General features: G+C 45.3%; 1 protein-coding gene across 3 annotated transcripts in view; it reads right to left on the bottom strand.

Annotated features, from left to right (window-relative positions):
- Positions 1 to 15,187, bottom strand: part of NSMF (NMDA receptor synaptonuclear signaling and neuronal migration factor) — a 98,137-nt gene that overhangs the window by 28,577 nt on the left and 54,373 nt on the right. Inside the window, exons 5-6 of one of the 3 annotated variants that reach the window (XM_068248748.1) lie at positions 10,705 to 10,710; positions 4,977 to 5,045 (exon numbers count right to left, since the gene is read on the bottom strand). The exons of the other annotated variants lie outside the window; for them this stretch is intronic. Of the exons in view, the coding sequence (XP_068104849.1) occupies positions 4,977 to 5,045; positions 10,705 to 10,710 (75 nt within the window). The remainder of the gene's footprint in view (positions 1 to 4,976; positions 5,046 to 10,704; positions 10,711 to 15,187) is intronic. 3 annotated transcript variants of the gene reach the window in all.

The raw sequence follows: 15,187 nt of genomic DNA, 5'->3' as shown, positions 1-15,187 counted from the left end.
AAGCTGCAGTGGACTAAATTGTAAAAAACAGCCTGGTCACCAGGGGGTGTAAGCCTACGGTCCTCAAGTGGTTAAAAGACATGTTATTGATGAGGAGAAACCTTCAGGGCTTGTTTCCACTGTTACGATTTCGGCCGCATTCCGACGCTTGTAAAAACGCATGCGGATGCGTTTCCACATGCGTTTTTACCCGCGATTTCGCATGCGATTTCGCATGGCAGGGTGCCATGCGAAATTAACCATGACACTGCCAGGGCTAAATAAAATTGAAAAAGGTGCGAAATCGCACGCGAAATCGCGGGTAAAAACGCATGTAACAAACGCATGCGTTTTTACTATTAAATACATTAGCGGCGATTCGCACGGATTCCCGACGCAGGCGAAATCGTTGGCTCTTTTGTGCGTTTTTTTCACGCTGAAAAAAACGCACCTCAACAACGCTACAGTGGAAACAGGCCCATCTACTTGTATTACATGTGCGGATCTGCATGCGTTGGACGCATGCAGATTCGCGATAGTGGAAACGAGCCCTTAGAAATAAAGGTAATTGCATATGGGCCTGTGCTTCTTTTGATTACTTAGTTAAGTAAAAAAAATAAACCGCAGAACAAAAGACTGGCATGTGTCTGCATTTGGAGGACGTGGCGTTCGGCGTCTGCCAGCGCGAGGGCTCGGATATATCTGCACATGGCAGGTCTGTGATTAGGGGGCCCGTGCTGATGTGGGTGTCACGAACGCTTACATTTAGATACCATTATGCTCGAGAAAACAGCGGGAAGATTTTCCACTCGAAAACGTCTTTTGTAAAAGCGAGCGGGATGACAAGCCGATGATCTCGTTCGGCAGCTCCAGCCCACATGTTGAGTTTTACTTTGATACGGAAATAATGTTCTACCGCCGCTGATGGAAAAGGAATTCTTCAGAAGAGGCCTCCTGACTGAGGACTAGCGGCAAGGAGATGCGGGGGCCGCGCTGCTATCCAGCACTTAGATGCTTCCTTTAATGTGCATAGTCTCTTTACTTGTTTTTATTTAATGTGTACAGCTTAAAGCATAAAAAATGAGAGCGAAAGCTTCTTGGATATATCCTCATCGCTTCTTGCTGTATATTACCACAACCACATCAGTGCACTGTGCAGTGGGGCAAAGCTGCTCGACCAAGAAGGAGAGCACGACCACAAACTGTGGATATGGAGGCTGCCATATTTACTGTATTTCCTGTTAACTACTTTCGGGCCACGGTGATTGAAATCTACACCATGTTTCGGTGGGCTCCTGGCTGGCAGGGTGTAGATTTTAATCACCGTCCGCAGCGCGCATCCGCCGGTTCCGTCGCTCCCCACCGATCGCCCTGCTCAAACCCGACATCTCTCGCCTCAGCTCACTAACTCTGCCTGTCTCTATGACGGCAGAGTCATGTGAGCCGGTCAGGGGCCGATTTCATTGGCTCCTGGCCGTGTCTATCAATGTAAGCTGCTCCCATTGGCTTACATTGATAGACACGGTCCGTAGCCAATGAAAGCGGCTCCTGACCAGCTCTCATGACACTGCCGTCATAGAGACGGCAGAGTGGATGTCAGGAGGATCCCGGCGTGCGATGGTGACGGCGGGTATACGTGGCGATTCTTCTCGATTCCGTCGGTATTGTGCCAGCGGTCTCTAGTCCTTAAGGGGGCAGAGACTGCTGGTACTTAAGAGGTTAAACAACACCAGTTGCCTGGCTGTCCTGCTGATCTTTCATACATCAGTAATGTCTGAATCACAAACCTGAAACAAGCATGCAACTAAATTAGTCAGATTTCAGTCAGAGCACTTGATCTGCATGCGTGTTCAGGGTCTATGACTAAAAATAGTACAGTCAGCCTCCATATCCTTCTCAGTTTAAAGTGGACCTGAACTCTTGCACAGGACAGAGGGAAAACCTAGAGAAATGCACCCTGGATGTGTTTAAAAAGTTTAGCCTGTCTATTTCCCCTCATCTGTGTCTAATCACAAGTTTTAATTCGATCCCTCCCCCGTGTCACATGACTGCTACGGCAGATAAGCCCATTTGCAAGCACAGGCTGTAAACAATATGCCTGCATCCACCTATCAGGAAGTAAAAACTGTGCAAATTTATTTTAGGATTTGTATCAGCTGTAACTAATGTTTTTTGTTTAAAGGTTATTATGCTGTTGTGTATCTATTAGAGCAGAAAGGAGTTCAGAGTTCCGGTCCACTTAAAGCGTGCTAAATAAAACCTTCACTTTGACTGCACAAAACTTGACAGTTGAGGCAGCAGGGGGCGCTCTAACAACTAGGTCAGGTGTGTGTGTGTGTGTGTGTGTGTGTGTGTGTGTGTGTGTGTGTGTGTGTGTGTGTGTGTGTGTGTGTGTGTGTGTGTGTGTGTGTGTGTGTGTGTGTGTGTGTGTGTGTGTGTGTGTGTGTGTGTGTGCGCGTGTGCGTGTGCGGTGTGCGGTGTTTGTGTATACAGTGTGTGTGGTGTGTGTGTGTGTATACAGTGTGTGTGTGGGGGTGTGTGTGTGGTGTGTGTGGGGGGGGGGGTGGTGTGTGGGGGGTGTGTGGGGGGTGTGGTGTGTGTGTGGGGGGGGGGGGGTGTGGTGTGTGTGGTGTGTGGTGGGTGTGTGTGTGGGGTGTGGTGTGTGTGTGGTGTGCGGTGTTTGTGTGTGTGTGTGTGTATACAGTGTGTGTGTGTGGTGTGGGGTGGGGTGTGTGGGGGGGGGGGGGGTGTGTGTGTGGGGTGTGTGTGTGTGGTTTGTGTGTGTGGTGTGTGTGTGGGGGGAGGTGTGGTGTGTGGGCGTGTGTGTGGTGTGTGTGTGGGGTGTGGTGTGTGTGGGGGGTGGTATGTGGGGTGGGTGTGGGCGTGTGTGTGGTTTGTGGGTGTGGTGTGTGGGGGTGTGTGTGTGGGGGGGGGTGTATTTTCAGGTTATTATTTATACAGCGCCGACATCTTCTGCCGGGCTGTACATGTCTTATTTTTGTACAAACAATCCACAATTATTCTTGATTCCCCCCCCCCCCCCCCCCCCAAAAAAAAAAAACAACACGAAAAATAAACATTTACTCAAATATGGAAATGCCATCACATTCTGGAACATCACTATAATTCTTTGAACCAGAGATGGATTAGGATGTAATGGGCCCCTAGGCGGGTTAGTAGATTCGGGGTCCCCTTACGGCCTTTTTGGTAAGCTGAAGAGAAGGTGACTGGTGGGCCCTTTGACACCTCTGAGACCTAGGAACCTGCCTAGGTTGCCTGGTGGATGATCCTGCTCTGCTCAGGTCTGAATACTATCATGAATTTCTGGTGACACTTTTTTTTCCTTTTTCCATGTACAACAATTTAAATTACAGACAGTCCGGCACTTGCCAATCCTTATTGTCTTGGGCCTTGTGGGGTCTTTTGAAAATCATTCTTTTGGGGTAAATCGGTACAATCAAGAGTGTATGGTGCATGGCCACCCTAGTCAGATAAATGTTGGGTGAGGGGACTGGAGAGGGTGAGGGGACTGGAGAGGGTGAGGGGGCTGGAGAGGGTGAGAGGACTGGAGAGGGTGAGGGGACTGGAGAGGGTGGGGGGACCGGAGAGGGTGAGGGGACTGGAGAGGGTGAGAGGACTGGAGAGGGTGAGGGGACTGGAGAGGGTTTCGGGACTGGAGAGGGTGAGGGGACTGGAGAGGGTGAGGGGACTGGAGAGGGTGAGGGGGCTGGAGAGGGTGAGAGGGCTGGAGAAGGTGAGGGGACTGGAGGGGGTACCTCCAGAATGGAGGACTGGAGCGGTGCAACCTGTGTTTAATATTTATATGTAGTGTAACATTCTTGACATAATTCACATAGTATATAACACTCATTTGTAAAATCAAAGATTTACTACTTTTTTTTTTTGTTGTTGTTGCTTTTTTTTTTTTTTTTTTTTAAGTAAAACTGGCTGAGAACCAAAATATTTACGAGTTTGGGTCTTTAAAGTAGAATCCATACCTTCGTAATTTTTCTCATTTCCTGTCCCTCATGTGTGTCACAAAGAACACAGAATGATGGGAAATCTCCTGGGGAAAGGGGGGTGGGGTGGGGTCACGCCTAGCAGCAACAAACTGATAGTGGCTCTACCTATGTTTTAAAGAGAACTTTTGCATAAAGTAAAACTCGCATTCTCTTTTGTTGCCTCTTAAACATCTGGGAAAGTGGATTGTTTAGCACACTTGTAGTTAGTTTCCCCTCCCCTGAGCATTTTATGAAGAGAGGACATAATTTCTCCTCCCCTGAGCATTTTATGAAGAGAGGACATCATCTCCCCTCCCCTGAGCATCTTATGAAGAGAGGACATCATCTCCCCTCCCCTGAACATCTTATGAAGAGAGGACCATCTCCCCTTCCCTGAGCATCTTATGATAAGAGCACATCATCTCCCCTCTCCTGAGCATCTTATGAAGAGCGGACATCATCTCCCCTCCCCTGGGCATCTTATAAAGAGAGGACACTCTAGTTGACAACTCTCTCCTTACTATTAATAGCCTGGGATTCTACTGCTGTATCTAAACCAGCACACTATCTGCAAGAAGTCTCTCCCCCCTTGTGTGAATTTCTCAGTGTATTCTACTTTACTGCCAAGACTAAAATAAATAAACATATATGTCAGATTAATTGGCTTCCCCATAGACCAGCTTTGAACTATTGTTGGATTTTGACTTTTGAATCTGAGTCCCTTGGAGGAAACATTAGTGATGGTGTACTCCATAGAGTACTGTAGAAAAATTCTGCAGCGCGATATGAATGACTGAAAACCTGCATGCACTTTTCCCCCATTGCTACATTCCTTAAACCAGCTCCAAGATGCTACAGATATGTGATTATATGAACATTTCACATCCTTAGGCCTTGCCCGAAGGTCGGCCATTTTGTCGAAGCACATACCAGGGACAAACTTGTCTATACAGACCACCCAGCAGCTACCACAGCCATTCTAGGCGATCAGCCTACCTCTGAATAACAGCCGCCGAGTCATTCTCCCGCTTCCGCCTCTTCCTTTCGGCATAGCCTCTGAAGGCCCTGAGAAACCATTTTTTTTTGTCATTAACTAACCCAGTAAGTGGGTGGTGTGTATGAGAAATGCCAAACAGCAGCACATTGGGCAAGGGAGGAACATCATGACAGGAGACAAGACCAAGGCACACCACAGCTTTGGATAACAGACAGGTAGAGGTATGGATACAACATAGACATAGGCTGGCCAAACACAAGCAGGCAATGCAAGTGCTCTGAGCATCACTGGCAGCAGTTAGGACACGTGGAAGCTTGTTAAGAAGGGTTTCCAGTAGCAACAAACAGCCAGCCATTCTCTTTATCTGTACAAAAACAAAGAGGAAAAAGGCTTCATGCTCCATGAAAAACCTCCATCCTATCCTCTTGCTTGCTGACAGGTGTGAGTAGGGTAAGGACCCTTTTGACTGGAGGGCACCTCAATGCTGGTGAAAGGGTTTAGTAGAGAATGCCTTTACATGCAATCCATTTTGGAAGCAAATATCCTCCTAATGTGACAGAATACAACTTGCATGCTAGTTGATTTTATCTTTACTCGAGTTCCAGCTTGTAGTAGGGCTTTAGGCTGTAGCTCTCCTGCTCCTATGCCAGCAAAGCCCACGTGAATATCGGGGACGTGAGCAAGAAGTGTTTGCTTGCTTGCTGACTGGTGTTGGTAGAGTAGGGACTCTTTAAACAGAGGGAACCCTAACGCTGGTGAAAGGGTTTAGCACAGAATGCTTTTGCATGCAATTCATTTTGAAGATAATATTCACCATTAGTGCAACCGAATACAACTTGCATTCAAGTTGTTTTTATTATAACGAGTTCCAGCTTGTTAGAGTTGAGTGCAGAGGGTTAAAGATTGTTTGCACCTTCTTTCCTCTTTAAATCCTGGGCCCCTCAACAGGATGAGCATAGCTTTCCTTGCTTGCTTGTCAATCCTATAGATGTTTCTGGCAGCCCTTTAGATGGTTAAGAATGGGCAGATGCCATGTCGAGGATGACTGCCCATCTTTCTGCAATTTCGATGATCCCACAACATGTAGCTCATTTCTTTAATAAAAAGCCAACTGGATTGTCAAAAGGGTTGGATCAGCTCTAAATTCCGCTTCTGGATATTTAATATGATATTGAATTGGGAACCACGCATCAGATGGATGTTTTTAGTCTATTTTTCAACACTGAAGGAATACCGGGATCAAAATAAAATTATGAGATGAACATTTGTATCTATCCTCCTACTCCTAAAAATTACTTTTTGAGATATCCCCCAGTTTTATGTTTACAGTATATACTTGCATATAAGCCAGATTTTTGGGACAAAAAAAGTGTCCCAAAAGTGTGTGTGTGTGTCCCCGAGTGTCTCCGCAGAATTATGCAAAGTGGTGCACATCTTGCCTCCGGGCCGCCGCCGAGACTCCTCCGTAACGGAAATCCATAACAGTCTCGTCTCTATGATCACCGGCCCGCGTCACACAAGGCACCACTAGAGAGCGTCATAGCAACGAGACTGCTATGGACTTCAGTTATGGAGGAGTCTTGGCGGCGGCGGCCCGGAGGTAAGAAGCTGTACCAATTTGCTATGCCTGCGGAAAGTCTAGGAGGGACAGAGAGACAAACTGGACACTTCAAAGCTGCCAGACATTGGCCTCAATTCACTAAGATCATGCTGGAGATAATAAGGCAAGAGAAAACTTACCTCCACACAGTGAGAGAGTTATATTATCTCTTCATTCCTTAAGTTACCTCTTCTGTAGTTATTTTACCTCCTCTGTAGTTAATTTACCTCCTTTGTAGTTATTTTACCTCCTCTGTAGTTATTTTCACACGCAGTTAATGAACAGCCTGTCTTTACCTCTGGAGTTATTTTAAGGATTAAAGAGTTACGTTAAAGACAGAAGAGTTAACTTTAGGTTTGCCTGAGGTAAAATGTTTCCTGAATACTACATGCCTGATCACCATGGTAACAACTCTAGCAGAGTTATTAAAGACAGGAGATAAGGTTAGTGAATTGAGGCCATTGTCTGGTGGCACACTGGGGGGGAGTAAATATACTTTTTAATGTTTCATTGTCTCTGCTCAATGACACAGTCTTTGAAGTATGCCAGAGCTAAAATCTACAAACGTTTGACCTTTTTTTTTTTAATCTTTTCCCTGCACTCAGGAGTTGTCCTCTGTGAGTAAAGAGTTTTATGGCTGTAATTACTTGTCAGTGAGGGTAACCTCTAGTCGACTTAGTCCCGACTTGAGAGAAACTGTCACTTGCATACCTGAATATTAACTTTTTCAGGCAGAGAAAGGAAAACAAGGAACACAGCCTAGGTATTTGTATACTTGGCACTGCAAATACACACATCTATCTCACCCGTTTTATTTTCACCACGGTATTCCTTTAAAAAATGTTTTTTATTTTTTTCCTGGAAGTCAGTTTTTTTTAAAAAACAAAATAAAAATGGTGCATTAGTTTCTATTGCTGGCATAAATATCAGCTCCGGGTTATTTCGCTTTAAGCGTTTTCTGCATTTCGCCCTATGCCGCCAGCTCTCCCCTGGCACGCTACTCGCTCCGTGTATATCATTAGATTTTACAAGCTTTTTATTATTATTTTTTTTTTGTGAAATGTCATCTGGGCATTTACTGCTGGGAGCCACACAGCTTATTCAGGAGGGCGCTCTGCAAGGGGCGCAATAAATCTAGCAAAAGACAATTTGATAACTCTCTGTGCGGAACTGCAAATAATATGCGAACTAAGTATAATATTTATGGGCTCCCCACTGATTCTCAAGTTATAATTAGCAAGGGCCACGTAGGCAGAGAAGCAGAGTGCATTCAGTTTAGTGTGATCAGCTTTTCTGGAATAAGGATGATCATATTTATTTTGGACCCTGTTTTATCCTTCCTTCTCCATGTCCCCCTTGTAGCTCACACTTAAAGGGCAACTGAAGTGAGAGGTACGTGAAGGCTGCCATACTTATCTTTTAAACCATACCAGTTGCCTGGCTGTACTGCTGATCTTCTGCCTCTAATACATTTTAGCCATAGAACACGCATGCAGCAGATCAGGTATTTCTGACAATATTGTCAGAACTGGCAAGATTAGCTACATGCTTGTTTATGGTGTTATTCAGACACTATTGCAGCCAAATAGATCAGCGGGGCTGCCAGGCAACTGGTATTGATTTAAAAGGAAATAAATATGGCAGCCTCCATATTCCTCTCACTTCCTGTTCCCTTTATAGTGCAACTGAAGTGCACTTAAAGCCAGTGTTTACCAAGTTAAAAATAAAAAAGTCAGATACTCACCTAAGGAGAGGGAAGGCTCGGTCCTAATGAGCCTTCCCTCTCCTCTCCCGGTGCCCTCGGTGCTGCGCTGGCTCCCCCGTACGCGTCCGCCGCCGCAGGGACTTCGGAGGTCTTCGGGAGCACTCGGGCTTCCGAAGACGGGCCGCTCCGTACTACGCACGCGCGTCATAGAGGGCGCTCGCGCATGCGTAACATGGAGCGGCCCGTCTTCGGGAGCCCGAGTGCTCCCGAAGGCTTCCGAAAGCTCCCTTCGGCATGCGGAAGTGGCAGTATTTGACCGAACTGGTCGAATACTGCCACGGGGGATCCTGCGCGGGACCGGGCACCGGGAGAGGAGAGGGAAGGCTCATTAGGACCGAGCCTTCCCTCTCCTTAGGTGAGTATCTGACTTTTTTATTTTTAATTTGGTAAACATTGACTTTAAAGGAATACTATCGATTCACATATTTTTTTCAATTGACACAGGAATTGTTTGGGAAGTGCTGCTAAGTACTGGTGTATACATTTTAGTAGCAACTTCTTTGTTTACGGTTATCAAAATACATTCAAACTTTACTGACGCCAAAACTGACGGCTGACTGAGCCATGAGGAGAGGGGAAATTCCCCTCACACTTGATCAGTTAGCTCTATGTGTGTAACTCTGCATGTGACAGAAAGAGGGAGCTCCCAACAGCTGCAGCTTCTGTGTCCTGTGTTTCTGACTGACCTGTCTGAAGAGAGCAGAGGAAATGTAACTAATTGTCACAGCTTTTCATACTGTTTTTGCTTTCAGAGTTTGATATGTTTGATATTTGCTTTCTGTAGTCTCATATGCAACACTGGCTGTGCATTGAAGCAGACACCTCTTCTGCAATTGATTTGTCCCAATATAGCTAAATCCTACTCTCAATAAATTACAGCTTTTGCCTCTGATGTTTAACATGAAAAGTAGGAAAATGTTTACACAGCTACTTAGACATTATTTGCACACTGTCATTTTAGAATACTTGGGCATCGATAGTATTCCTTTAAACTTTCTAGTAAAAATCTTGGGGTACCACAGTATTTCCTCCTGACTGTCTTTCTGATGCTTGCTGTCTCTGGAGTCTCTCCAGTTTCTTGTACAAAGATGTGTTCTGCTCACAACATCTGGAAGTTTATTGTGAACAAGCGCATCTGAAGCGGAAGTTCCAAACCGAGCATGCCCAGTGAAAGAATGCCCTCCTGTGTATCTTCTTTCTCTGGCGCTCAAGTGCTTCCTTTTCAAATATGCTTGGCCACAGGCACTTCCTGCAGAGTGTATTCAAACATTAAATATGTCGGGAACAGGAGGAACTCTGAAGACATCAAACAGTGTGGAGAGTTTCAGGAGTAAGTATATTAACATTTTTAATTTGAGTTTTTAGTTTCTCTTCAAGTGTACTTTAGATAATGCAAACAGCTGGGAAAGAGGCGCCCAGAGGTAATAAAATAGTGTTAAAAAGCAATAAAAAGCAAAAATAGAGGCGGCTTCCCTCAGAGATAACACAGAATTAATAGAGGACTTTTATTTGTATTTGGCAATGCGTTTTGTGGGGCGTAAGACCCACTTCATCAGGCCAATTTTACCAGTGTCAACCACCCCCCAGAGATTGTCTTCCACTATATATTATATTGGTTCTCGGTCAGTTTTATTCAAAAACAAGACGTATAGTACACTAAGTACAGCATCTTCACAACTTGAAAATTCAAAATCTCCACCACTGAAGGAATAGAATTGAATTTAGCCTATCAGAGCCTCTAGCTGCCAATCCATTAGCCAGCTTCCATCTCATTGGTCGGCAGCTGCTGGCTTTAGTTGGCTGAATATAAAATAGCACTGTAGGCTTATCATCATTTCCAAAGACGCCAATATTTGATAAAAATGACTACCTGAAAACTGACCCAACTTTGACCTTTTAACCTTCCGTTTAGGTGATGTCACACCAGCTAGTTTGCAGCGCAGACCTGTAGCGGGGATTCTCTTTCTACCGAATGTAGCAGCGCTACAGACAGAGGGGCGGAGCCAAGCGTTGCATACCACAGGCATGACATAGTCTACGGGTTAGTATTACTGGCAACTGGCGAGCGTCCGTGTGTAGTTGCCTTACTCATATGGCTTCAACTCACCTTAGATTCAACTGACATTAAATATAGCAATATTACCCCCCGCCACTCCCCCCACTCCCCATTCAACGCCTCCAGACAATACCGACTGATTTCCGCAGTTTTAATGCGTACAACAAATGCGAACATTAACACGGCAAACGGTTCAACATCAACACGGCATGCAGTTGTGTGAGCAGCCGAAGGTACATGCGCGGGAGGCTGTGGGGGAGGGAGGCAAGCAGAAACGGTACACAATGCAATCAGGCAGATACTTACGAGATACTGTTCATGGTGAAGGAGGGGGGGGAGGAGAAGAGAAAAGGCAACTTTTAGAGCCTGAAGTATCCTGATCCATGACATAGAACTCTCTTTAACGTCTTACAAACGTGTGTAAGTGTGTGGGGGTTTTTTTTACGGTAAAATCGGAAAGAGAACGACTCAGTGTAAATGATCTCAATGTACATTTGATATTGCTGTGCTTAACCATAAAAAAAATACGTGTGTGGTGTGTGGTGTGTGGTGTGTGTGTGTGTGTGTGTGTGTGTGTTTTTGTTGTCAGTATCAGCAGAACTACCTAAACTGCAGTATAGTAAAGCAACCACAGGGTGTCACTGTAAAATGCTGCAATAGTCTATATGGTATCTTGATTTCCTGTACTCATTCTGTGTTCCTCTATGTTCTAAGTAAGAAAGCTGCTTTTCCTGGTGGTGGTGTATGATACAGTATATGTCTCTGCATGTTTTCTTCAGTAAAACCAACTTGTTATACTGGGTGCCTATCTGCGTGTTAGACCACTCTACTCCATCAATTATAAGAAGAATTCTGGATCCTGGTACACATATCCAATTTTGATCGAATGTGTGACTGGCCAATTCACCACCTCTATGTACTATGAGGGTTCACTTACACAATTTGTTCATGGTATTCAAAATCTGATGGCCCTTATACTACATGAAGGTGGTAAAAGTGGTCAGTGATTGGCCAATCACAATTGCATGTGTGTAGGCACCCTGATGTTTTCCCCTTACAAGAAACTCTGCTGCCAGCTTTGTTGTAGTTCACAGGAAGCAATCGTTGAAGTGCCCATAGCACAGATTTTCCCCATCAATTCCTGGCAGATTAGATGACTCTGATCAAATCTGCTAGAAATCGATGCACCAACATGCCAGAATGATCGTAATTTTAATAGTTTACCAGCGAAAAATTGATCCACGTGATCGATTGATTGGAATCTGATCAGGGAGGGATCTACTCCTTTCAACACACTGCCCACAGCATGAAATCTACTGAATATCTGTTGAACCGTCGATCTTCTGCTGCTTCCACCCGATCCCTTCTGATCTGATCGAGATCTTCCATCATATCGATCATTTAGATCGTAATCAGTCAACTGTATGCGAAAATCAATTGAACTGATCGGTTGGGACCTAGATTTATGGCAAATTTGAACCTAGTAATCGAATCTGCCAGGAATCGATGAGAAAAATCAACAGGTGTGTAATTTACACCAATCCACTCGTTAGCTATGAGAATTTGCATTGTTCAGTGATGGCTGGAAGAGTATACAGGTGAAACTGGAAAAATAATATCGTGCAAAAGTCCATTTATTTCAGTACTTCAACTTAAAAGGTGAAACTAATATATGAAATACTCATTACATGGAAAGGGAGATATTTCCAGCCTTTATTTGTGATAATGTTGATGATTATGGCTTACAGCTTATGAGAACCCCAAAATCAGAATCTCAGCTCAGAACTAGGGATGGCCCAGCTTTGGAGAACTCATGGAGAAGCACATGATCAGTTTGATCAGCTGATGTATTTGTAAGGCTCTGATTTGCTGGTCATGATCATGTGTTAAACCAGGAAGTCATCACAACAAATCAGAGGCTTAAAAATCTATCAGCTGATCAAACTGATCATGTGCTTCTCCATGAGTTCTCCAAGGCTGGGCCATCTCTACTCAGAACATTAGATTGTTTTGAAAAGGTTCAATATTCTAGGCTCAAAGTGTCAGACTGATCAACTAATTCAGTGATCTGCAAACTTGGCTCTCCAGCTGTTAAAGTGGATCCGAGATTAACTTTTACTCATTGCATAATTGTGTTCCTTTCATATAGTTTATAGGGCATTCCTCAAGCCAAATACTTTTTTGTTTTAATACTCTAATTCTCTATAAACTACACAAGCCACGCCCACAGGTTTTCAGAGAGCCAAGGCACTTTCAGACAGGGCTCATGGGAGCTCATAGTCTGGGCAGGAGGAGGGGGAGGTATTACTAGCCAGAGATTTCAGAGGCAGAGGGAAGGAGGAGGAGGGGGGGGGGGGGGTTAGTTTTTTTTTGCTCAAGATGCAGATAAGCCTGCCTCTGTGTAATGTTTACAAACAACATGGCTGCTGTCATTGTATCACAGGAATAATCAATCATATTCTGTTAAAACTGTTTGCAGCTAGATTTGCTGTGTAAACCATCTAAACTTTAGGTAACATATATAGACCAGTTACTTGTTATAGTTAGTTTTTCATCTCGGATCCGCTAAAAGTCCCACAATGCATTTGCCTTAATGAATTATGACTGTGGCTGTCAGACTCCTGCAATGCATTGTGGGACTTGTAGTTCCTTACCAGCTGGAGAGCCAAGTTTGCAGATCACTGAGCCAATTTATCCAAAACACCCGCGAAGGGTTCCTATACTATATAATAAAGGCGGTAACAACCAAGGTCTAGCGCCCATTTTTTAACAGGCGGGCCTTTTAAAGGGACTCCGAGCAGTGCAGAAACTATGGAAAGATGCATATCATTTTAAAGCTCTCTTTCTCTTCTTTCCAATGATATATAAAGCGCCACCCTACGCCTTTTAGTTTTCGCTATTTTCACGATTGAAATTGCTGCGGTCGCGAAAATAGAGAAAACTAAAAGGCGTAGGGTGACGATTTAGGTGTCGCTAGAAAGAGGAGAAAGAGAGCTTTAAAATGATATGCATCTTTCCATAGTTTCTGCACTGCTCGAAGTCCCTTTAACTAGTTTCATACCGTATATTAGTTTCACCTTCTAAGTTTAATTACAGAAATACGTGGACTTTGGCACGACATTCTGATTTTTTCGAGTTTTACCTGTATGTACAGCAGCCTGTAATCATCGCAGTTCCGCTTTCTGACACCACAACTAGCGGCGCCGGCGCACCTAATAAAACCAGTTTGTTAAAGAACATCACAAAGTGTGTGTCCCGACACGTACAGAAAAAAAACAATATTCCATAACTGTCAGATGCATCTTCAACTCCCACGAATGTGCGCAGCGCTGCACCCCCGGCAGAGGAGATAATGGGATGCATTTTTCATTCTATGCACTCTGCAAAAATTGATTTTTCTATCTTCGCGAAATCCCAGGAGACGCCCAGGGCAAAAAAAAAAAAAAAAATCTTTCTTCTCATTACGGCGTAAGCCTGCTCTGCAGAACGGGGCCATGGTTGCCTTAATAAAGGAAAAATTCCTACCTATTCTTAAAGTTACCTGCTAGTGCTGATTCAACCCTGTCAAGGCGTTTTGTCGGGGGGGGGGGGGGGGGGGGATGGGGAGCAGCAGCGGAAGATGCTGACTGGGGCAAGATTACCTTCTGTGCCCAGGCTGGACTCATTCTGTCAGACTCTATATCTCTCCACTTCAGTAACAACGCTTTGTCAGCTCGCTGGTGGAGGCACAGGTGTGTTTTCAGATGTTAGCGTCGGCTGACAGGGTACAAGGGCGACTTCCTGACAAAGTCAGAGTGCTCGTCTGATCTCATGCGGACCAGACTGTGCAGCGGAAAGTACAGCAGTTCCAGCCAGCGCACAGAGCCGTCAGCCAATCACGTGCCAATCATGTAAATTCTAATAAGTGTGGGGTGGTAGTGTATACAGACTGGATTTTAGATTCTGCAGTGCGGGCATTGGCCAGCTGTCAGTGGTTCTTTGTAGTGGTGGTATCAGTGGTTATTTGTAGACCGTGGTCTGTACAGCACGGAGTATTGGTGAGCTATTTGTAGAGCGCGGTCTGTGCAGCGCTGAGTATTGGTGAGCTATTTGCAGAGCGCAGTCTGTGCAGCGCTGAGTATTGGAGAGCTGTTTGTAGAGCGCGGTCTGTGCAGCGCTGTGAGTATTGGAGAGCTGTTTGTAGAGCGCGGTCTGTGCAGCGCTGAGTATTGGAGAGCTGTTTGTAGAGCGCGGTCTGTGCAGCGCTGTGAGTATTGGAGAGCTGTTTGTAGAGCGCGGTCTGTGCAGCACTGTGAGTATTGGTGAGCTATTTGTAGAGTGCGGTCTGTGCAGCACGGAGTATTGGTGAGCTATTTGTAGAGCGCGGTCTGTGCAGCGCTGAGTATTGGTGAGCTATTTGCAGAGCGCAGTCTGTGCAGCGCTGAGTATTGGAGAGCTGTTTGTAGAGCGCGGTCTGTGCAGCGCTGTGAGTATTGGAGAGCCGTTTGTAGAGCGCGGTCTGTGCAGCACTGTGAGTATTGGTGAGCTATTTGTAGAGTGCGGTCTGTGCAGCGCTGTGAGTATTGGTGAACTATTTGTAGTGCGCGGTCTGTGCAGCGCTGAGTATTGGAGAGCTGTTTGTAGAGCGCGGTCTGTGCAGCGCTGAGCATTGGTGAGCTATTTGTAGAGCGCGGTCTGTGCAGCGCTGTGAGTATTGGTGAACTATTTGTAGAGCGCGGTCTGTGCAGCGCTGTGAGTATTGGTGAGCTATTTGTAGAGCGCAGTCTATGCAGCGCTGAGTATTGGTGAG

This window comes from Hyperolius riggenbachi, chromosome 8, assembly GCF_040937935.1.
Source record: "Hyperolius riggenbachi isolate aHypRig1 chromosome 8, aHypRig1.pri, whole genome shotgun sequence".
Taxonomy (NCBI): Eukaryota; Metazoa; Chordata; class Amphibia; order Anura; family Hyperoliidae; genus Hyperolius; species Hyperolius riggenbachi.
This window is presented reverse-complemented; position numbering and strand designations above follow the sequence as displayed.